General features: G+C 33.4%; 1 protein-coding gene across 1 annotated transcript in view; it reads right to left on the minus strand.

The window, feature by feature from the left end:
* Positions 1 to 8,487: 8,487 nt before the first annotated feature.
* Positions 8,488 to 22,955, minus strand: part of LOC129236452 (protein roadkill) — a 46,776-nt gene continuing 32,308 nt past the window's right edge. The window contains exons 2-8 of the mRNA XM_054870847.1: positions 15,782 to 15,932; positions 11,978 to 12,099; positions 10,956 to 11,117; positions 10,567 to 10,862; positions 10,143 to 10,321; positions 9,038 to 9,180; positions 8,488 to 8,808 (exon numbers count right to left, since the gene is read on the minus strand). Of these exons, the coding sequence (XP_054726822.1) occupies positions 8,664 to 8,808; positions 9,038 to 9,180; positions 10,143 to 10,321; positions 10,567 to 10,862; positions 10,956 to 11,117; positions 11,978 to 12,099; positions 15,782 to 15,932 (1,198 nt within the window). The 3' untranslated portion in view covers positions 8,488 to 8,663. The remainder of the gene's footprint in view (positions 8,809 to 9,037; positions 9,181 to 10,142; positions 10,322 to 10,566; positions 10,863 to 10,955; positions 11,118 to 11,977; positions 12,100 to 15,781; positions 15,933 to 22,955) is intronic.

Here is a 22,955-nt window from a genome sequence, read left to right on the forward strand (position 1 = left end):
GCTGGCTTAGACTATGCAAAATTGGGAGCGAAAATAAAATTAGCAACATGTAATACACCAGAAGAAAAAACAACAACTTTGCAATGCTTAAAAAGTAAAAAAATACTAAAAAATGGTAATTAAAAAATTAACCGTTTAGATGATGATTACATATAATTACAAGTAGCTTGTGTTAATATTATATTATTATTTCTTGTTTTTGTTTTTGTATTTTATTTTATAATTGTATTTATTTAATAGAGTTTAAACGGTGTTTCATTAAAATTTAAATGGTGGTCTCTTTTTCACTTAACTTTAACTTTTACATTTCATACCTTAAACAACTAAGGAAAGAGGAAAGCGAAAAAAGGAAACTAAAGATATGAAACGCACATTGAGAGTAAAAACAGATGTTAATAACACGAGTGCAAATACAATTTAGTGATCAAGAAATAATTTTCTTGTAGTGAAATATTTTTAAAACATTAAAAAAAAGTACATACATTTTTTTTTAGATATTTTCAAGTTGGTGCTCATATATATATCTGTAGAAAAAAGTGAAGGAAAAATAAACATACACACATGCATACATATGTGTATAATAAAAAAAGTATTTTAAAACAAAAATATTAAACACACAAGGAAAAATTAAAGATAAAACGAGACAAATGATGATATGATACAATTTAAAATATTTTTCATATATTTTATATATGAAGTATATATTAAAATCTAAGTGTAATTGTAATAGTAATAATATTATAATAATATTAGAAATAAAATTACTTAAAAGTAGATAAATTTAGACAAAAAGAAAAACTTGTATAGTGTTGAATATTTTTACATACTTTACAATTTGCTTTTATTGTATTTTGTATTTTTATCACTAATTGATGAATTTAAAGATGTAATATTTTATTTCCTTTTGTTAATTTTTTAAAAATTAAGCTTTTAATCTTAATTCTTATGTTATGTTTTGCAATTTTTTGTTTTAATTAATTTTTTTGTTTTTTGTTAATATTTCACTTTTACTTCAGATTTGATATTTTAATTTTACAGCTTCTATTAATACAATTTTTTACATGACAACAGTTGGTTTACTTTTGTTGTTTCAGTTTTGCTTTTGTTGTGAACCCTTTTAATTTTCATTTTTTTGTATCTTTTAATTACTAATTCTTTTTTTTTTAATATCCGTTAGTTATTTTAACTTTTTATTTTTGCAACATTTATAAATTTATTGTATTTTTATGCAACGTTTTTGTTGTCTTTTTTCCCAAATTATTTGCATAAAACTTCTAATTATTACTAATATGCATTTTTTCTTGATTCGTTCTCTCTTTTGTTGTTTTACATGTCACGTGGAAAAGTCGGTTCGGGTTCATACATTTATTTGAACGCTAAAAAATGTCCTTTTATGTTTCTAAATTTTTGTTTCGATTTTATTTAAAAAATATTTTCGTTTTTTTTCTGCCAGTCAAAGCACGTAGTTTTATTTTTGATTTTGTGTAAAAAACGGGTTTTTTGTTCCTATTGAGTTCATAAGTATTGTTGATTGATTTTGGTGGTGCTTGTGTGGGTGCTGATATCGATTGTTGATTGGTTATGATGAGAGTAGATAGCAAATTTGCGCTTACCGTTGATTAGTAATAAATTTGTTTTTTGTTTAATTTGTAATTTGTTTTCATTACTTTATAAGAGGAGCTCTAAACAACTAAAACAACGTTTAACCGGACACCGTAGCCGAATGAGTTGGTGCGTGACTACCGTTTGGAGTTCACAGGGACAACGTAGGTTCGAATCTCGTTGAAACACTAAAATGAAGAAAAAGTTATTTCTAACATGGTCGCCTTTGGCAGGCAATGACAAGCCTCCGAGTGTATTTCTGCCATGAAAAAAGCTCCTCATAAAAAATATCTGCCTTTCGGAGTGGGCTTAAAACTGTAGGCCCCTTAATTTGTGGAAAAACATCAAGACGCACACCACAAATAGGAGGAGGAGCTCGGCCACACACCAAAAAGGGTGTAAGTGCCAATTATATAAATATATAAATATTTATTTTACTGGGCATGCGCAGTTTATTTTTATTGACTAGTTCTTTAAAATTTTAAAATTTTCAAAAGTATTAAAAAAGATCAAATCAAATGCATTCGGCAGTAAATTGAAATCATATTTCGAAAATCAGTAATATAAGTATACGAGTATAAATTAAAGATTGTCATAAAAAAATTGGAAAATAAATTTATTAATAAGTAAATATTAAACGGCGAAATTGTTACAAAAATTATTTAAGAGATAAAGTTTCAATTAATGTTCAGTAGTATTGAGTAGTTTGGAAGCCAAAAAAATCCATCAAGGAATACAAATTTTTAAATCTGTTTATTAACCATTTAATCTAGAATCTTCTAGATTTTTTTGGGTTTTCCTAAAAAGTTGAGAAAATAGAACATAGTAAACACACGTTATAGCAAATAAACTTTATGTATGTACATATACACGTCCATAATTGGCGCTTACATCCTTTACTAGCTGTTTGCCCGACTTCCTCTTTTAATTCGTAGTGCGCGGACCGGCAGTTTTATGCAGCCTCTGAACGGTAGATGGTTTTTCGACGAAATTTTTCATGGCAGGTTTTTTGCACTGCCTGAACGTTTGCAAAAATAATATTTTTATCCAAAAGAAAAATTTTTTTAGTTATTCTTTTAACATAAGCATAAAAAAATGCCAAATAGTGCAAATCAAAATAGATAAAAAAGGAAGACTATTTATAAATTCGAAATTAAATAGAAATTGAGTTCAAAAATTAGCTGCCTTGAAAATATGTGTATGTTTGGTGGATATACATACATACATACATAGTATATATGCCACATTTTTCTTTAAAATTGTACGGCATACAGTTTTTAAAAAAAACTGCATCAATATTTATTATTTGTTATATTTAAGTTACTTAAAAAGAGTTTGTTACTTTAGAATTTGTATGACAGAAATAAATATTTTTTAACTTACATTTCTTTTAATGTTTTAATTGCAAATTTAATTTTTTTCTCATTTGTTAAACTTAAGTTACTTTAGAATTTGTATGATGGAAGTAAATATTTTTAAACTTAAATTTTGTTTAATGTTTTAAAATTTTTAGATCTAATGATTTCATTGGAATTTTTTATAAATTTAATACAAACAAGTTTATTAGTAAAATAACTAACTAGCCGCAGAGTTCCGAATTTTGCAATTTTATAAATTTTTAATGTATGTATCTCGTTAAGCGCAAATTTACTCCAAATGAATTTTGTTGTACGAATCCAAGCGCTATTTGCTCGCAACTGTGCAGGCACGAACACTTTGAAAGCTCAACCGATTACAGAGAGCACAGCTATAAGCCCGCCCGAATTTCTGAAGAACGTCATGAACAAACAATGCTTGTACAAAAAAGAAAAATTTGTTACATGCAAATGTTTGGAGTCTACAAACAACTTCTAGTATGGAGTTTTTTCCATAAGTTTATTTTTTATTTATTCTTTTTTTTTTTGCCTGCCTCTTTAAAGCCCAAACTTCGGATTTTGTTTTTAATTTTCACGCATTACTAAAATATTCCAACGGCAAATTAACTGTTCTAATGTCGCCACTAATACGTTCACATATAAGTAGAGGATCTACTTTTTTGCGCTTTACTCAAAATCTCTGATTGAAAAGCGCGATTTCCCATACAAAATTTCTCTCCCAAAATCTGAGATTATAAAATAATCCTAGATAATAACGATACTTATTGACATACAACCCTGTGTTTTCTGTGTTATCGATAATTATTATTACGAATGTAAGGGGAAACATCAAAATAATAAAAACTAAATGAAAAGGATGCCGGCAAAGAAAACAGGTCTTTAAACATAATTCTAATAAAACTTTTGTTAAATATTATTAATTAGGGATTCATTTTACAGAAAAAAGCGTGTGCCCATAAACGTTTTCTCTCTTATTGTTTATTATAAAATGTAATATAGAATATCCCACGCGCATTACTGCCATAATTTTTTGCAACCTCAAGTAAACGTCGCATACGGATTTCCTTCAACTGTTTATTATTAGCAGCCAATTGCGCAATTGGCAATGGGCGGCCGCCGTAGGCGAATGGGTTGGTGCGTGGCTACCATTCGGATTTCAGAGAGAGAACGTTGGTTCGAGTCTCGGTGAAAGACCAAAATGCAGGAAAAGTTTTTTCTAATAGCGCTCGCCCCTCGGCAGGCAATAGCAAACCTCCGAGTGTATTTCTGCCATGAAAAAGATCCTCATAAAAATATCTGCCGTTCGGAGTCGGCTTGAAACTGTAGGTCCCTCCATTTGTGGAACAACATCAAGACGCACACCACAAATAGGAGGAAGAGCTTCGGCCAAACACACAAAAAGGGTGTACGCGCCAATTATATACATATATATAATAGCTATTCCTTCTCCTTGTATTTTTTCTTCATATCATTAATAATAATTAAAGAAACCAAAAACACTGAAGTATTCCACCAAAATGATTTCTATGAAGAAAAACCTCACAAAGCAGTATTGACAGCTGATTGTAGATTTTGCAGGTAATCCCCATATGTGAACGGATAGATTAATTTGCTGGATTTATAGGTGATTAATGCATATGTGAACGTATTATAACACCGGCGATTGTAAAACTGTACTACTGAAATGTTTCGGATTTTTCTTTTCTGTTTTGTTGTTGCTATTTATTGAAAAAACATTTATATATTAATATATAATATTATAAACATTTATATCACGTTGTTGTTGTTGGTTTATTTGTTTTTTGAGTTTTTATTTGTCTATTGTAATATATGAATTGCGCTGCTAATATTAGCTTTTTTGTTTCTTTTCAGACGATTTTCGATTTTCTGTTTGCAAACAAATCTCGTTGCGGTCAATTGCTTTCTTTTCTTTGGCTTGTGCCTTTAATTTTTGTTTTTGATTTTTTAACTAGCTATAAAACACATACAAGTATGCAAATACATCAGAATTTAGAAAATACGCCCAAAACAAAAATATGCAACAATTGAAAATTTGGTGGTTGGGATTTTATTTTTTTGGCGGTTTTGTATCTATAGAGTGTTGTCGAAGTTTGATTGAATTAATGGGGTTAATCAAAATTTAAAAAATACTTAGTTGTTTACCTACACTGTTTAGTTGATATGCTGGAATTTTTAGGATTTGATTTTGTTTAAAATTTGTTTTTGTTTAGCCAGTTGTGTGTTTTCGCTGCTAAATTAGACTAATGTTTTGAGAGCTTCAAATAAGGAGTATTAAACTAATATTTTAAGTTGTTAAATTTTTGTTTTGAAATGATTTTTGCATACTAAATGTTTTATTAAATAATATTGAAATAGTAAAGTGGTACTTGAGAGTTTCAAAAATACCTTTCTTTATTTTTGTTTTATTTTAAGAAAATAAATTAAATAACAATAAGAATTTTTTATTTTAGAAAAATTAAGAGAACATTTCATCATTCTTCAAGTAAGCACATAACAAAAAATACTCGATATCGTTGCTTGTTGTTGAAACCGTCTAAAATATGTCCTATTGACTTTTGAGCGGTGCTGCCCACTTGATATTCCTTGACTGAATATACACATTCAGGTTGTTAGGGCCGGTCATCGTTGTCTATCTCATCTAAACGTACGCCGGGAACAGTCTGCTTCGACAGGGTGAAACCGGAGGGAAAAGAGTGTTAGATGAATAAAAATTCCCCACTGCTTATTTACTTTAATTTTGTTAAGCGCTGTTGTTATTGTAGCAATACTACTAAAGATCTTTACTTTAAAGGCGGCCTTTATATTGACCTGCTTCCCAAATTATTTAAGAGACATTTAGTTATTTCTTCAAGAAATATGAGACCAAATCACTGCATTGGATATCGTGGAAATTTAATTTAATTTAAAAGGGAGGTGGTAGTTATTTAACAAGAAGTTGCACGATTCCCTCCCTGCTTTACCTTGCAGCTTCCGTGTTTTGTAAAATTGATTATGGAGTGTAAAAATGCTAGAACAAATATTGTGTATATTTATAAGATTCAATATTTCTCATCTAGATTCATAAACTAAGAGAAGGCCTAAATCATGTGTGATTATTTTTCAAGTTGTTTTTAATAACAATTAATATCCCTAACACTCAACAAAACAGGGCGAAATATACCAACACTTTTTCTATAAATTTGAGTGCCACATTTTTCATCGAACCTTTTTTCAATTAACAATCTAATTTTGACCACTACGTTCAAATTCCTTCTAGAATTGGGAAAGATTGGGACAAATTAATTAGTGGTTTGTATGAACTTTTTGCTTTCCGCAGTTCAGATTGTTAGGCTGAGTGATGTCTGAAACTCATGTGGGGCCCCTTTCACATTTAATTTTCTGGGCTCCACATATCACATTCTTTTTTAAAATTTTAAAATACCCTTTTCAAAACTTTTTTTCAATTAACCTTAATATATGACCCCTGTGATTATGATTCCTTTTTTTTTGGCCACTTTGAAAACGCACATAAAATCACGTGAATTTCCTAAAAATGTGTGTGCAATGTCGGTGAGAGTCAGAAAGCTAGGATTTAGCATTAAAAAAATCGAATTTGGATTTAAATGCTTTTGCCGCGCGAACATAGTTTTTTTATTCATTTCATTAACTTTCGTATTTAATGGTAAATATAATATAAATTAATAATTTTTTCATTTTATTTTTACTTGCACATCAAAAGCATTCTATCGGTTTTGTTTTGTTCTGTTTTATGTAAATATTACTACTTCCATATAGCTTAATTAAAAAAATTTGAAGAGGTTACATCAATTTTACATAATTTATGTTTCATACACATACTCATCAATTCGTTCCATTCGCTTGATTTCTTTTTTTGTTTATTTGTTTACAATTTGTTCAAGTGTCTAAAGGATCAAGTCAAGACTAAAAAGAATAATAAATTATATTACAAAAAAAAACGAACCAAATTTTTGTTTACAGAGTTATAATAATTGATTGTTGACATTGTTTGTGGTGCTGCTTCAGTTTGCTTAGCACAAAATCTGAGCGCAGTAGTTGGAGTAGTTTCATAGAAAATCCAAGTATTCCATTTTTGCATTGCAGCTGTAGTTGTTGTTAGTGATTACAAATTGCATTGCACATTTCTTAATAAAGTTTACACATTAAAACAATTCACAAATATAAATTTACGTATGTAAGTAAACAATGTATTAACATACTTACATAACTTCGGATCAACTATAATATTTTGTTTGATTTTGTCATTACTTTTTTTAATTTTTGACTATCTCAGTTTTAAGAATTCTATACAACTTCTTAAGTGAATTAACAATTGTTTTAATTGGTAAGATTGATTGAATGGAAAAATGCTAAAACTAATAGTGCTTTCTGAAAATTGAGAAAAGTGCAAACTTTCAAAAGTAGTATTTGTGATTCTGAACATCAAAATTTTGGTTTTTGCTGATTTCAGTTTTAGAAGATTTAAAATTTTTCATAAGGCTTCGCTAAAATTGTTGCAAAAATTCATTAGCCTTTACCTGCGCAATGCCATCCATAAGTAAGCAGTAAATACTAGCAAAAACAACAAAATTTAATAAGACAGAAAGTTAGTATCTCCTAGAATTACAACCACAAAGTAGTGCAAGAAAAATGGAGTTGCATAACAATGTTGCTAAAAAACTTATAGGCTTAGCGTCTTTATAAATTGAAATTTCTTCTCTAATTGCATATACAGAAATGGTTGCTGTTGATAACGCCATGGCTGCGCATTCGCAAATGTAGCCACACTGCGATGATCTTCTCCATCATAATAAACACTCGGAGCAAATTAGTAATGCCCACAAATAAAAGTGGTAAACTGTTGTGAGTATTATTGTTATTGTGTTCACTGCAACTTCTGTTGCCGAGTAGCTTATTTTTGTTCTTTTCATTATTGTAGCAGCAAATGACATTCTCCAAGGGGTAGTATAATTTGGGGAATGTGGCTGGTACGACCGTATTTGGCTTGATTGAAATCCATGTCACTTCGTCGCTGTAGCTACTGTAGCACTTGTAGGTATGAATGTTTTTGTTGTTGATTCGCTTTTTGTTCTTCTTTAATACTGCACCAATCATCGTTTTTCTATTGCTGTTGTAGTTACATTGTTTGTTGCTCTTCTTCCGATGATTTGATTTGTTATGCAGTTTGTTATTGTTGTTGCTGTTGCTGTTTCTGTTGTTCCGTTGCTTAAGATCCTCTGGAGTAATATTGCTATTGCGCAGCCTTTTCCGTGGAAAAAACGACTTTTCTTTATTTTCGTAATAATTTTTGAAAAAGCTCTTTATTGGCCTATCGTTTTTATAGTTGTTGCCGCTAATGTTATTGTTATGGCTTTTAGCGACTATAACGTCCCGTTGGTGTCTATTACGGTCTGGACTTCTCTGGTGACATTTCTGTTGACGAAAGTTTTTCTTGAAATTGCTGCTGTAATGGTAATTGTTGTTATTATCATTTTCCAATTTATCATCATTTCCATTATTTTTAATGTGTATAGAGTTTGTGTTGCTGTTTCTGTTTCTGTAGTATTTATGGTTATAATTAAAATTATGTTTGTTATTTTTTGTAGAGTTATAGTTATTGTTATATTTGTTATTGCTGCTGTAATAGCTCTTTGCACCGTTGTGGTTTCAGCTCATTTTTACACGCTTCCTTGGTGGTCCAATTGGTGGGATTTGTTGTGTGGCAAGCGCACGAAATGCCTCCGCAATCAAATGTGAATGTGTCGCGATCATACTTTGCCAGCCGGTAGTCTCCATCACATCTGTGGCATGACTAAAGGGGTGCCAACAAAAAGAGAAAGAAAGAGAATGCGCATTAATAAATATTATATTTCCTATTCAACATCAAACACTTCCTCATGCATTTACGCGTTTGTTTATAAATATTTCTCACAGAAAGTATGTTTATAAGCAAACAGTAATCTGTAAAGTATTCAAATTGATGTTTGCTTTGCTTGGATCAGTTGATTGGCCGATCGACTTGTTGGTTTGTTGATACTCACGTATTTATGAAATCAATGGTTTGTGCTTTCAATTGATCCGCACTATGGAGATCGGCTAATATTAAAGTTTCCGCTGCGGTATCTACGGAGAGATTAAGGCAGAGCGCCTCTTCGCACATCACTTTCAGCTTTTCCAACGCATACTGTAAATACAATAGAAAAATTAAAAAAAGGAGTCAAAAAGTATTGTGATTAGATGTGAAAATAAATAAAATTATAAATCATTGGTAACAACGTACAAAGTCAAATGACAGTTGGGGAATGTAATCAATGTGGATATTAGATTGTGGTAAATAAAAAAATTAATAAATGAAAAAATGATTCCCAAAAAAAGTTGGCTTCGTCGAATCGTAATCGAATTGCTTTAATCGTGGATTACATATATTCATCTCAGTCAAAAACAACTATGTAATATACATATTTCTCTAGTGAGTGGAAACAAGTCGTTATTTCTATAAAGCTTGGGTGCAAATTTTTGACCATTAGCTGGGTTCTGTTGCACAATTTCGGTCAACTCGAATTTTCCAGTATCATTGCAAAAATAGTAAGTAAATACTTCTGATGGTTCGAGCTAATGTGGGATATTTTTACAAGAGACTAACGTATGATTGAAATTTGGTCAAATGAAGGTTTGTGTTACAATGTAGTGGCCTGTACACAAAAAATATTTCATATTAAAGTGCGTCGATAAGAAATCAAATTATTCCAAGAAAGTTTTTTTTCACAAATATGTGAATATAGTATTTTGTTTAACCCATCATCTAGTTTAAGCATTGAGATATAATTAATAAGAACTGAACATACCTATAAGGTTTGTGGCTGTAAAGGGTTTTATTCAAAAATTCTTAAATCTGTGCTATCATTCAACTTTTCAATAACCGATATACAATAATAAATTTCGTGATATTTTAATATAAATTTGTACTAAAGTACTAAAAACGTCGGCAGTTGTAAATTATTTATCATTTACTGTTTAATTTACATAACTGCATCTCCATATACATAAATATGGAATATACGAGCAGTTTTAATTTTTCAATAAATCTTTTTTCTCTAGACATTTGAAATACTCTTAATTCTTTATGCATTTAAAAAGCAAATTCACCTTATCAGCAGCGGCTAGGAGATCATCAGCCATTTTTTCTAAATTTGGCGCTTTGCCTGTGTAGATGAAGCGCAGCATTTCTCTCAGCACTTCATGATCAACGTCATGTATATCGACACGATTCAGCTTGCGTTCTTCCATTTCATGCTCGAACATAGCATTAAAAACTTCACTTCGTGCTGCAAATGGAATAAAGGGTAATTAGATACGAGTTAATAAGCTGGTATTATCATCTTCATTTATACTAAATTTTAGAATTTATGCTTGAAAAAATGTTTAATTAATAATTAAATTTATGTCTATCATACAAAGTTTCTCAAAAGCATTTATTTTAGTACAAATAAAGTCAAAATTTTGTTGTTTAATTAATTTCTCATTATTAGTCATAACATTGAAAGGCATTCAACTAATTCGTTTTCCTTACCTGCCAATATTGCTTTATGCGCTTGAAATTCCCTACCGGCCACCGCCAACGTTACATCACTGAATTTCTCATTATCAAATAATGCTCCCAAATCCTCGGACAATCGACATTCGGGTACTTTAAATTGTACAATATTTGACTGACCGGAGATATTTACGCTATCGGCTACAACACTAACTTCACAGAATATGGTTAATTTGTCTTCGGGTAGCAGACCGTTGGCTTCGTCCAACAGAAAATCTCGTCGAATGAATTTTTTGAAGCCCCAATCTTTGCCCTGTACAAAACGGTAAGCTCTGAAAAGCCCAGCGTAGAGAATGAGAGAGGGAAAGAAAGAGAAAATATGTATTAATAAAATTGAAGGGAAATGATAAAAACGTTGCATTTACCTCTGCGATTCCATGGCTTTGGTTTCTTCTCTTTTCGCATTCAATATTGAAAATTTAAATTTGGCTCTAACTTCTGATTTGTTACACGATACTAATAATAAATATAGCGATAAGTAATCTTTGCTTTCCTCATCGAGACCTTTTGGATTGACGCGTAAACACCTGATGAAGTGAGAATGGTTAAATTATAATGAAGAAATTTAAATTTTTACTTGTTATTTATATTTTTTGTATCTATACTAATATATATTTTGAAAGACATTTGTGAAACAACATCAAGACACACCCCACAAATTGGAAGAGGAGCTTGTTTTCTGATCGCAAAGCTCGAGAACGGCTGGGCAATGTGAATTCTGAATAGGGTCCGCATATATTCGTATACATATGTATTATATATTAGTATAAACTTCGAAATTACTTGGGCGATCTTTTTCATATTTGGACACACTAGTTATTGTTGAATTATGATTATGAGCAATATAAATGAATTATCTTTTTTTCCAATGAACTTATCCCGTACCCTTCAGGTTAAAGGAAAAAAAGTTTCCTTATAAAAGTAGCTTCAAGGGAGAAGTTTAGTTTCAAAAAATATGAAAGAGAGGTTAAGGAGTGTCACGCACCTACCTACTTCAAACTTAACCGTAAAATTTCATTGTTGCATTTAAGGTGAGTACCCGTTTGATTAAGATATTTTGACATGCTTTTATTAACTAGATTAAAAAAATAATAACAATAAATAGCGGAATGCAGAATTGTATTCTTTTATTGTTCCTTTATTAGTTCCATCCAGAATTTTGTGTAGATAATCACAGTTAGGTCCATAAATTTTCATACTACTTCATCAATTTTTCAGTTCCAATTATATTTAATTTGAATCGTTTTTATTTTATATTTTGTAACTTGATTTAGTTCTTATCAGATGTTGTTTCTAAATTTTCCTCTTTTGATTTTAATTATTTCATTATTCTTTTTCTAATATATGTATGTACTTTAGTTTATTAACATTTGTATTTTGAACTCACCATTTCAGTTTGTCACTAGCACCGGCAGAGAATGTGGACGATTTCAGGACCTCACCCATTTCCTCGCGGCAAAAACTAAAATTATTTATGGTCCACATATAACTGAACTTTACCACTTTCACCTGGGAAATAAAAATGGAAAATATATTACAAATTATATAATATAAAATAATATAAAAAAATTATAATTACAAATTATATAATATAAAATAATATAAAAAAACTTCAAAACTATTGATGCGGAACATACAATTGTATGGAAATTTCTTGTGAAAAGTGTTGTTCTGAAAGTGGCATATAAAACGCCAACCGTACCTGATCCATGCAAGTTTGTGTAAAACTGAACAATATACAAGGACCTCGGCGTCGTTCGGTCATACGGGCGATAATATAACTACTAAAATCGAAATTGTTTCAATATATAATGAAACATGTTAACCCTATTACCGAACCTATCGTGCAAAAGATCGATTGTGGCATGGTGCGCCATCCTGCTAAAACCGAATATCGTACCACTGCAGCGCTCACCGTTGACCGAAAGCAAAATGGGCCAATGATGCTGCCGCTTCAAACTGTCATTCTCTGATGTTTCATTGACTTCTTGACGACCACTAGCGGCTTCTCCGATCCCCACATGCAGCAATTTTGTTTGTTAATATAGCCGTCGCACTTCGTCAAAAAAGGTGATTATTCCCACAAAATCTGTGTTCATATCTTTCTGCTATAAAATTTAAGCGAATAATACTTGGTGTTTGTGTAAAACTCGCATCAGGCTGGTGCTTGAAATGTGAAGTTGTTAAGATCGATTTGCGAGTCGGTGTTCTCGGACTGAGTCCCACACTCTCGTTTACGGCACCCACATTCTCGTCAGTGCGCACCGTATGACGACGGAGACTGTGAGTGCTGTCCACTAGCATGCCAGTCTTATAAACAAACTTTAGCACCAACTTGGGTACAGAACGCGCAGTGGATGCTTCATTTCGGTTAAAACCTTTTCAATCAATGCGCCACTGACTTTGGAAAAAAGTTTGAAATATTTCCTAACGTTGTTTAAGCAAAACACGGATTCAATTCGTTCCGCAGAGATATGAAATTGACTTTCTGTTAATATTTCTAGCAGGAGCTCTTTCCTAACTGTAACTCAAATTACCCAAATGTTTTTGTTCAAGGAAATAATTTTTGAACCACCCTTTAAATCTAATGTGTTAGAAATTTTAAGTAAGCTTGAGTTTTGAAATATTGCTATACATTTTTTACATTTAAGAGGTAGTTCCTGATTTTTTTGTTGTAATAAATAAAAACCCTTAATATTAACGCCTCCTTTTTCTTATGACCACTCTTCAAAAACAGAAGCATTCAAACAAACAAAAAAAGTTTAATAACGGGTGATTTTTTAGCTATTATCTTTTTAAACATTAGGTTTAAACAGCTGACGCAAGTTTCGTGTTTTGTTTCACTGGCAAACATCTTCAGTTTGGTCTATAATTTAACCATGAATCGTCTTACAAACGAACAACGCTTGCAGCAAATCATTGAATTTTATTATAAAAATGCGTGCTCTGTTAAGAAAGTTTATCGCGCGCTTCTTCCATTTTATGGTCAGTTTAATCGACCCACTGAAGCGGCTATTCGAGCTAATGTGGCTAAATTTAGAACCAAATTTACATTATTGGACATCAAACCACCAACACGCTTACGTAGAGTGCGAACTGAAGAATATATTCGTCGCCGTTCGCAGCAATTGGGCCTCTGTTACTCAATAAAGTGGAACATTTTGCGAAAGTATTTAGGTGTGAAGCCTTTTAAAATACAGCTGGTGCAAGAATTGAAGCCGAACGACCTACCGCCACGCAGAATTTTTGGTGAATGGGCTCTTGGAAAGTTGGCCGAAGATCCACTTTTTTATCGAAAAATTGTGTTCAGCGACGAAGCTCATTTTTGGATCAATGGGTAGGTAAATAAGCAGAATTGTCGATTTTGGAGTGAAGATCAGCCAAAAGAATTGCAAGAGCTATCAATGTGTACCGAAAAGTTCACAGTTTGGTGCGGTTTAAGGGCTGGAGGTATCATTGGACCGTACTTCTCAAAGATGCTGCGAATCGTAACGTAACTGTGAATGGTAAGCGCTACCGTGAAATGATATCCTACTTTTTTTTGTCCAAATGGAAGAGCTTGACTTGCATGAGATGTGGTTTCAGCAAGACGGTGCCACATGCCACACAGTACGAGTAACAATGGACTTGCTGAGAGGCGAGTTCGGTGAACATTTTATTTCACGTTTGGGACCTGTCAATTGGCCACCCAGATCGTCCGATATAGCGCCTTTAGATTATTTTTTGTGGGGCTATGTTAAAACTCATGTCTATTCAGACAAATCTGCTTCAATTAACGCATTGGAAGACAACATTAAAGCATTTATATGTGAGATACCGGTTGAAACATTGGAAAGAGTATACCAAAATTGGACTAAGCGGATGGACCATTTGAAGCGCAGTCGCTTTTGCATGAAATAATCTTCAAATATTAAATTATATGGACTGTACTATCGATTAAAATAAAAATTCCATGCATTTTTCTGAATTTTACGTGTGTTTTTGAGAAAAACTTTAATAAAGCTCTTAAAAAATCACCCTTTACATATGCATAAAAATTAAAATATGAGCAAAATCTTTAATTTTAAGAAAACTAAATAAAATTTCGTTAATTTAATTTAATTTAATTTAATAAATTAATAATTAATAACCTTATCGGCAATAAAAATTGAGCCAATAAATACAAGCGATAAAGAGGAAGCATAAAAGCAAATAAAGAAGTAATATTCAAAATTTCAACAAGACTTTTGAATGAAGAAATTTTAAATTATCGCAGCCAAAAACAGCAGCAATGGTAACGTCGTTGTGAGATTCACCTTCTTTTATGATTTGCATGAATGATGGATGGCTGCATTGAATAGTAGAGCTTAATAGAATAAAGCTAGAAACGTGTTCGGTATTGGAGAGTAGCACTCATAGCAGAGCAAATGGCACACATATGTATGTATTTTACTAATATACATATATGCACATATATACATACAAGGTCTATACTGAGATGAGCTGAGCTGAAGCGGTAGAGGTTTATTTGCATTTTTTTTGTTTTTGTTACCGCATTTGCAAGTAGTTAAGGTTGGTAGGAAGTAAATTTTCGTAGTCACTTGAAATTCAATCATTCAAAAACCAGGAAGTGTAATATGCTATGAAGCCAAGGTGTAACCGAAGAAGGTCAGGGTTTCTCAGGTGCACATAGCATAGCGCAGCGGCAAATACGCGCAAAGAGCAGTAAAATGAAGTGAATTAAGATTAAAACAAGAGGAAGAAGAAAAAATGTATTGAGAGCAAGCAAGCGAATGCATTTTATTTTGCAAGCACACATTGTTACAAATTCTTACAGTCTCTCAATTTAACATTTTCCACATTTTTACATTTCTTTGTTTGACATTGTTTCTATCTACATAGTTGCACAGTTCCAGTTTTGCTTTACGCTGCCATAAATGCACCCAAGTACTACGAGTATATATAGTAGGTGCGATACCATGTACTCAAGGACCTGAGAGGGTTGTAGCTTTCGTCGTAGGTTGCTTCTCTATTTGATTTAAGGGTTATTTTATGTAGTTGTAGTTTGCTTTTTTTAGATTTACTACTATTTCATCATGTTTGTTTTTTACATGTCTCTTCTTAATTTTTTATTATTGGCCCTGGTTTCCTATTTTTGTGTTTTTCTAATTTCCATACTTTCTTGTATATGTGATTTACATGTCATATTCACCTGTGTGTAACACCAGTTCTCGGCGACTGGTGTATTTACTTCCTGCAAAGGTGGCGATGGTACTCGACTAACCGCCATTGTACTACTCGATGCGTTCAGGTTAGATGTCACTCTAGCAGTTTGAATTGCTTGACATTCGTTCACCGCCAATCTGTAATGATATAAAGGAGAAAAATATGGTTACAAATGGAAAGGTTAAGGGGTTACATGGGTTTCGTCGGGTAAAAAAAGACCTATTTTCAATATATTTTTTTCTATGCAAAAAATTATTTATTTCATTCAAACTTTTTTCTGTCTTATAGATACATATTAAAAGAATAATTTCTGAAATTTTCAAGAAAAGAAAGTGAAAGCTGCTCAATAATTTTCAAATGTGTTTTTGTACAACTGAACACATTGAGTGCCGCCATGTACATGAATATTACATTCCCCCGGTGTAATTACCATATATTTGAAGTATTATTAAGTTTACGGCCGAAGCCGAAGGGGTTGCCGCATGACTACTATTTGCAAATGGGGAAGTTTGAAACCGTGTACTTTTTGCAACGAGTTCAATATTTCGGCTCGGCCCCGGCCGTGAGCTGTTTGCCACCGAAGTTGTGACCCGAAATCTTCGCATCCATGAACAAATAAATTTTCACTTGTGACATCACGTAAACGTGGGATATTGTAACGTGAACAAAATCTACGACGCACAGTTGAAGTAGTTGTCCAGAAATACGCTCCGATTGCTCACCCGTTCACTTGGATATCATGACTAAATAACCCGAATGAATAACGAAGCCAACGCGGTTCCCTCTCCACTCATACGCTGAGCGGTTAGGTAGAATGTTTAAATTTAAAATCTAAGTGTGCAACAGGACATCTTGTACATAGGTACATACAAATTTCAATACAGGTAAGAATAGTAAAACTGCTATAAAAGAATACATATGAATGCTTTATTATTTCTTACGTCGAGAATGTAAAATGAATAAAAACAAGAGTAAAATAGTTGCTTTCAAAAATCCTCTAGTCAGCAGGTAGATACAAAAAAATTTGTGAGTATATTTTTGGCACTAATCCCTACTACATAAAAAAATTGTCATTCGGAGATAGATCCATTGACAGGGTTTTATGTGTTATACTCGTACTTTAGTCATTATTATGAGCTATTATTGAATGAAATTTCTTGTAATTTCTGCAAATATCTCCACTATGGCAGAATAAAACCTGAAAAAATGTATTCCGAATTTATTGACTAAAGAAATTCCGAGACTGCTTTCTGCGCACCAAAATACCAAAAATGCTTTTGGGCGAGAAAGATATTTGAATATATTGAATATCACATACCAATTCAAACTTCATTAATTTAATTTTTTATCGCTTTTTATTTTAAATACAGGTAGGCATTCTTCTGTTTTCATATTTTTGATGGAAAATTCCTCACTTTTGTAAAGGCCTGTTGTTGTTGTTGTTGTCGGCGTAGCAGTTAACTTTACTCTGTCAGTGTAGTGTAAATCACTTGTCGTCTTTGTCTAGCTCATCTTACGGTAGACCCAGGAAACTTGCTGTTTCGACAGGTTCATCGTAATGGCACTATTTTCTACAAATGTGTCCAGCTCCTTGCGTACGCCGATCACATTGACATTATCGGCCGCTGTAAGCGAGATGTCACCGCTGCGTTTTCTGCTATCGAAAAGGAATCATCACGAGTGGGTCTGGCGGTGAACGAGGGTAAAACGAAGTATATGCTGTCTACAACGCGGAACACACGGCGTGTAGGAACGCACGTCATTGCGGACAACTATACCTTCGAAGTTGTGCCAGAATTTATTTATCTTGGAGCCGCCGTTAACAGCAACAACGATATCAGCCTGGAGATCAAACGGAGAATCACTCTTGCTAATAGGTGTTACTATTTACTATGGGCTAAGTAAGCAATTGAGTAGTCGAGCCCTCTCTCACATGACCAAACTGACACTTTACAAGACGCTCATCATACCCGTGTTGCTTTATGGCGCAGAGGCATGGGTAGTGTCGCAAAGCGATGCAACCGCTCTTGGGGTGTTCGAGAGAAAAGTTCTTCGTAAGATCTTCGGTCCTGTGCGCGTTGGCGAAGACTACCGTTCAAGAATGAACCACGAGCTGTATGAGCTCTACGCCGACATTGACGTAGTTCAACGCATCGCCATCCAATGCCTGCGTTGGCTAGGGCATGTCGTGCGTATGGATGAAGAAGCTCCAGCAAAGAAGGTGTTCGAAGGCGAAGTCCAAGGAAGCCGACGCAGAGGAAGACCATTGCTCCGGTGGAAAGACCAGGTGGAGGAAACCCTATGCTCGCTTGGTGTACAGAATTGGAGAAGGCGCGCGCGGAGCAGAGGCGACTGGAGAGAGCTAGTGAGGTCGGCCGTAGCCCAGTAACGGGTTGTTATGGCCACCTAAGTAAGTAAGTAAGTAAGAAAAAGAAACAAAATACATTTAAAAGGTTATCTTCTTGTAGAACATCTCGAACAGTAGTTAGTCACATACCCACCCACACATCCTATGTCTCTCATATTTGACCATCACAACACATCATAAACCACTCTTCAAACAAGAAGCAAAAAAAGATAGCGTAGCCTTATAGAAACAACAATAACAAAAACACTAGCCATACACAACTCACTCACCTCGCCGGTTCATAAATTAAATCCATTTTATTACGATCGAATTCAAGTATTATTAATTTTAAATGAGATGGTGTCGATGAAACGAGGAACGATGAAAGTGTTAATGCGGCGCCGGCGGGGGCGAGTATTGGTGACGATGAAGGTGACGAAGCAGCAGCAAGCGAGACTAACGTTGCTGCAGCTGTTAAAGATGAAGGTGATGACAAGACGGAAGCCTGGGTTGAAGAAGATGGTACAGCTGCTGCGGCCAATACCAGCTTTAAGGCGGATGAAAATGATGAAGTGGAATTTTTTGAAGCAACGCAATTTGCGGGTAATGACAGTGAGACGGAGGAGAACACGATGTATAAATCGGATGACGAAGAAGAAGTCGTCATTGGTGAGAATGAAGTCGAAGACGAAGATGACGACGGCGACGGCATAGGCGTGGCTATTGATAATTATTCTGACGACAGAAATAGCCCCGACATCGCAGTTTTGGCTATAACCGCATTGAATGAAATGAATTTTAATAATTTCACAATTGTCGAATGCTCTAGTTTAAGTTAATTTATTGAATTGAGTGGCGGTAATTTAAAAGTTACTAAAAGAAATTGAAAATAATGAGGGAGAAAAGAAACCAAGACTTTGAGGAAGATTGAACTGGAATGTGAACTAGGCACGCCGAAGTTGGAGCAAAAATTCTGCAATTTGTTGGTTTTCCGATTATATTACATTAAGGTTATGTATAAAATCTGCATTTTATTTTTGCAATCCATTTAAATTAACAATATTCCACTTATACAAACCTAAACATTTCTTTTTACTAAAAATAGTTGATGTCTGTCTACACCAACTCACAAGCAAATACTATCTGTAGCAGTCTGCAATGTCAACGAAGCAAAAAGACAAAACCAAGTTGTGAATGAGCATACATTTGTACATTAGGGCGACTCTTCAAAAAGAGTTGCACCTTTCTCACTAGAATTATACAATTTATTATACGCAGTTTAAGACTTCCACCGAAACATTTCGGAAAAATATTAAGATTTACGTTTTAAAAAAACATGTATAAACTAAAAATAATGTATATAATATATAACATAGTAAAATTATAAAACTAATAAATAACGTCTTTTAATAAAAGTGTTTAAAATAGAAAGGTCTGCATAAAAATGTTTCAAGATTTTATAAACGGAATCAAGATAATAATATTTTTATTTTAAGATAAATTTAAGGAAAAATTGAATAACTCAGCCAAATTTGGTGCTATTTAGGCATCCCTTATTTCTTTATTTCTTTATTTCTTATTTATTTTCTCAAACTTTTCAGTTCTTTCCCTTCACATCCCAATTTTTTTGAAAATATCACAACAAAGGCAGGATCGTACTAGCATTTTATCATAGACTAGCATTTTATCAAATTGTTACAAATAGAACTGCGAGGAGAGCGGGGACTGTTCCTACAGATGTATCTATAAATCTACACAGCAGTAACAATGAAAACTGCAATAACAAAAATTATCACCTCAAAACACCAAATATAGAGTGGTAAAGTAGAAAAAATATAGAAATAAAATAAAATACATAAATGTTTATATAATAAAGAAAAATCAACAACAAAAGCAAAACATGCATACATATGTATTTTGTCTAAAAGATGGAAGTAAAAGACGCATAGGAATCTGCTTGCGAGGTTAAATTAAGGTGAAAAAGCTGTGGTTTCGTCCTTCAAGGCAGCACCTTTTTAGTCATAGCGCGATGTTGTTACCGTTGCTGATATGTAGGTATACATCAATGCTGTACGGTTGGCCTTAATCATCCAGTCACTGCTGGCGTTGGTAAGCTGCGGAGCAGAGGAGCCTGCTCGGAGGCATCAAGTACGAATGCGCACACATCCTCATACTTGCATAGATCAGAAACGCTCAAGGCGCAATGTTAAAGCGAATGCGTGTATATATTATGAATGTAGCCTGTAGGAAAAACCTGAAGTGGGCCGCTAAAATAGTGGGTCTTATTTAATTCAAACTTTACTGGAAGCTAGTTCATTTACACATCCATAGTTTTTGCTGAAATAATGAATTTAAAAAATTGTCCGTGAACACTGTGTTATTTTTTTTTAAATAACTTTGATAAAAACTCACAAATGAGTTATTATTTGATCACACTTGGTGTAGGCACATATGTATGATCATCGTTAGCATTACGTTTCATCAAACAAAATCACAAAAACAAAAGGTTATAAAAATTCGAAATTGTCCTCAGGTAACATTGAATTAAAATATATGTATACACAAAGACAATGGTCGGTCGTACATGTTCCTGCACATTACATATAATGCAATCTACTTATTTTGTAAATGGAAAATTGCTGATGAAAACTTTTACTTTCACTATCATAAAAAAACTCAACTTCACCGGAAAAGAGAAACGAAGCGAACTAATCATTTTTTCAAACTAGTGACATTCAATTGAACTCACTATAGGGAAGGTACATACATATGCATGTGAGCAGCTGAAAAGGTACATTTTCATAAAACCACCAACCAAATCGCAGAGCAAAAGTAATACACGTTACTTCTATCTATAGCGAAATATCCTGAGCGATAAAACGGAAAGCAGCAGCTCAGAAGTCCTTCAAGAACATTGAGTGTGTGCAGGCTCATACATACTAAAATGTACATTTATGTATACATGCAGGGAAAACCTGAACTTGTGAGGTATATAGTATGTAATTATGTATGTATGTATGTATGTACTCTTAGCGTATCAAGTTCATCAAGGACCTATATGTAAGTTTTGCATTCGGGTAGTCCATATGTAAGTAACTTTTCAAAAACTAAGTATGAATTTCTTACTTTAATTAACACAAATCACGTTCCATATATTTTGCAATTTTTTAAAGCCCATAATTTTGCACTAGTGCTTCGACCTTAAAATCTTTTGTGCCCTTTACAGTTTTTGGTCTGGCAGTTCTTTTTCTATCCTCAACAGAATCAGTTTCTTGAAATTTTTTCACCAACCTTTGACGACTATTTGGATGATTATTTCTACCAAAAAAATTACAAATTTTGCAATTCATTTTTCTTAATGACCATTTTCATAAGTTTCAATAATTTTAAAGCGTTGTTCCATCTTGCACGTATCCATGGTTGAAATTGTACATCTATCTACTTGACAAATGTCAAAGATGACATGAAAAAGGGTACCGTGCAGGAGTTATTCATTACTAACATCTAGATGCGTCTTTTGAAAGACCCTTTATACCCGTATTACGCGTCAATAACTTGAAGTCAACAGTCAAAAGCTATACGAAATGGTTAGAAGATGTTGTTGATGCTCAGTGTTCCGCAATGTATAAATTCATCCATATATGTATATACATAGATTTGTGGTTACCAATATAGCACCCTATGCCAATATCACATTCTTTCTAAAGTTTTTCTTTTTAGCAAGGTAACTGAATAGAAGCTTGGACGATGACAACATCCGATGAAGCGACGCTTGGAGTGTTTGAGAGTAAGATTCTGCGCAAGATTTTTGGACCTTTGCACGTTGGCAACGGCGAATATCGCAGGCGATGGAACGATGCGCAGCGAATAAAGATCCAGCGGCTACGTTGGCTGGGTCATGTCGTCCGAATGGATACAAACGCTCCGGCTTTGAAAGTAGCAGAGGAAGAGGAAGGCCTCCTCTGCGTTGGAAAGATCAGGTGGAGAAGGACTTGGCTTCACTTGGTGTGTCGAATTGGCGCCGGTTAGCACGAGAAAGAAACGACTTGCGCGCTTTGTTAAACTCGGCCAGAATCGCGTAAGCGGTTATCGTGCCAATTATAAAGAAGAAGAACTGATTACTAACATTTTTGGTGGAAAGTTGTTTACTTATTAGGGAACAAGTACCGCTATAATAGATTTTTGATCTATTACTTCCTTCTATTTTGAACGTTATCTAATTTATTTTCGCAAAGAATCTAATCTATTTTCTTACCTCAAGAGAAATAGTCTTTTTAGTCAAACCTTCGTAGTTAACCAAGATAAAAATAAAAATAACTGCTATTCTTAAGGCGTCAAGTGGGACCACCCCAACATTTATGGGGACGAAAATCTTTTTTTTGATATTAGGCCGAACTCCTCTTCCAATTTGTAGTGTGGGTCTTGATGTTGTTCCACAAATGGAGGTACCCACATATTTATGATGCTTTGAACGGTAGAAATACACTCGGAGGTTTGTCATAGAGACGCACCCGTTCAGCTACGGCAGCCACCTTGGTAATAGACTTGGGGGAAAAATAATTGTTGTTTGTACACTTGGATTCGGCATAACAAAGTTTTTTTGTTTTTGTCGATTAAGATTCTTTTATATTATATTTTGACGACGTTTCGCTTCGAGCCCGAGGAAAATACCTCATTTACCTCCCTCTCTATTGTCTAGCTTCTATTCGGCTGTGCATTAAGTGCTATTTTTTTCAACAGAAAAGGGATGTAAAGTAAGTATCAAGTCAGTCCGTAAGTTCGTGCGTATTTTACTCATAATTTCACTTTTGTA

Source organism: Anastrepha obliqua, chromosome 1 (assembly GCF_027943255.1).
Source record: "Anastrepha obliqua isolate idAnaObli1 chromosome 1, idAnaObli1_1.0, whole genome shotgun sequence".
Classification (NCBI taxonomy): domain Eukaryota; kingdom Metazoa; phylum Arthropoda; class Insecta; order Diptera; family Tephritidae; genus Anastrepha; species Anastrepha obliqua.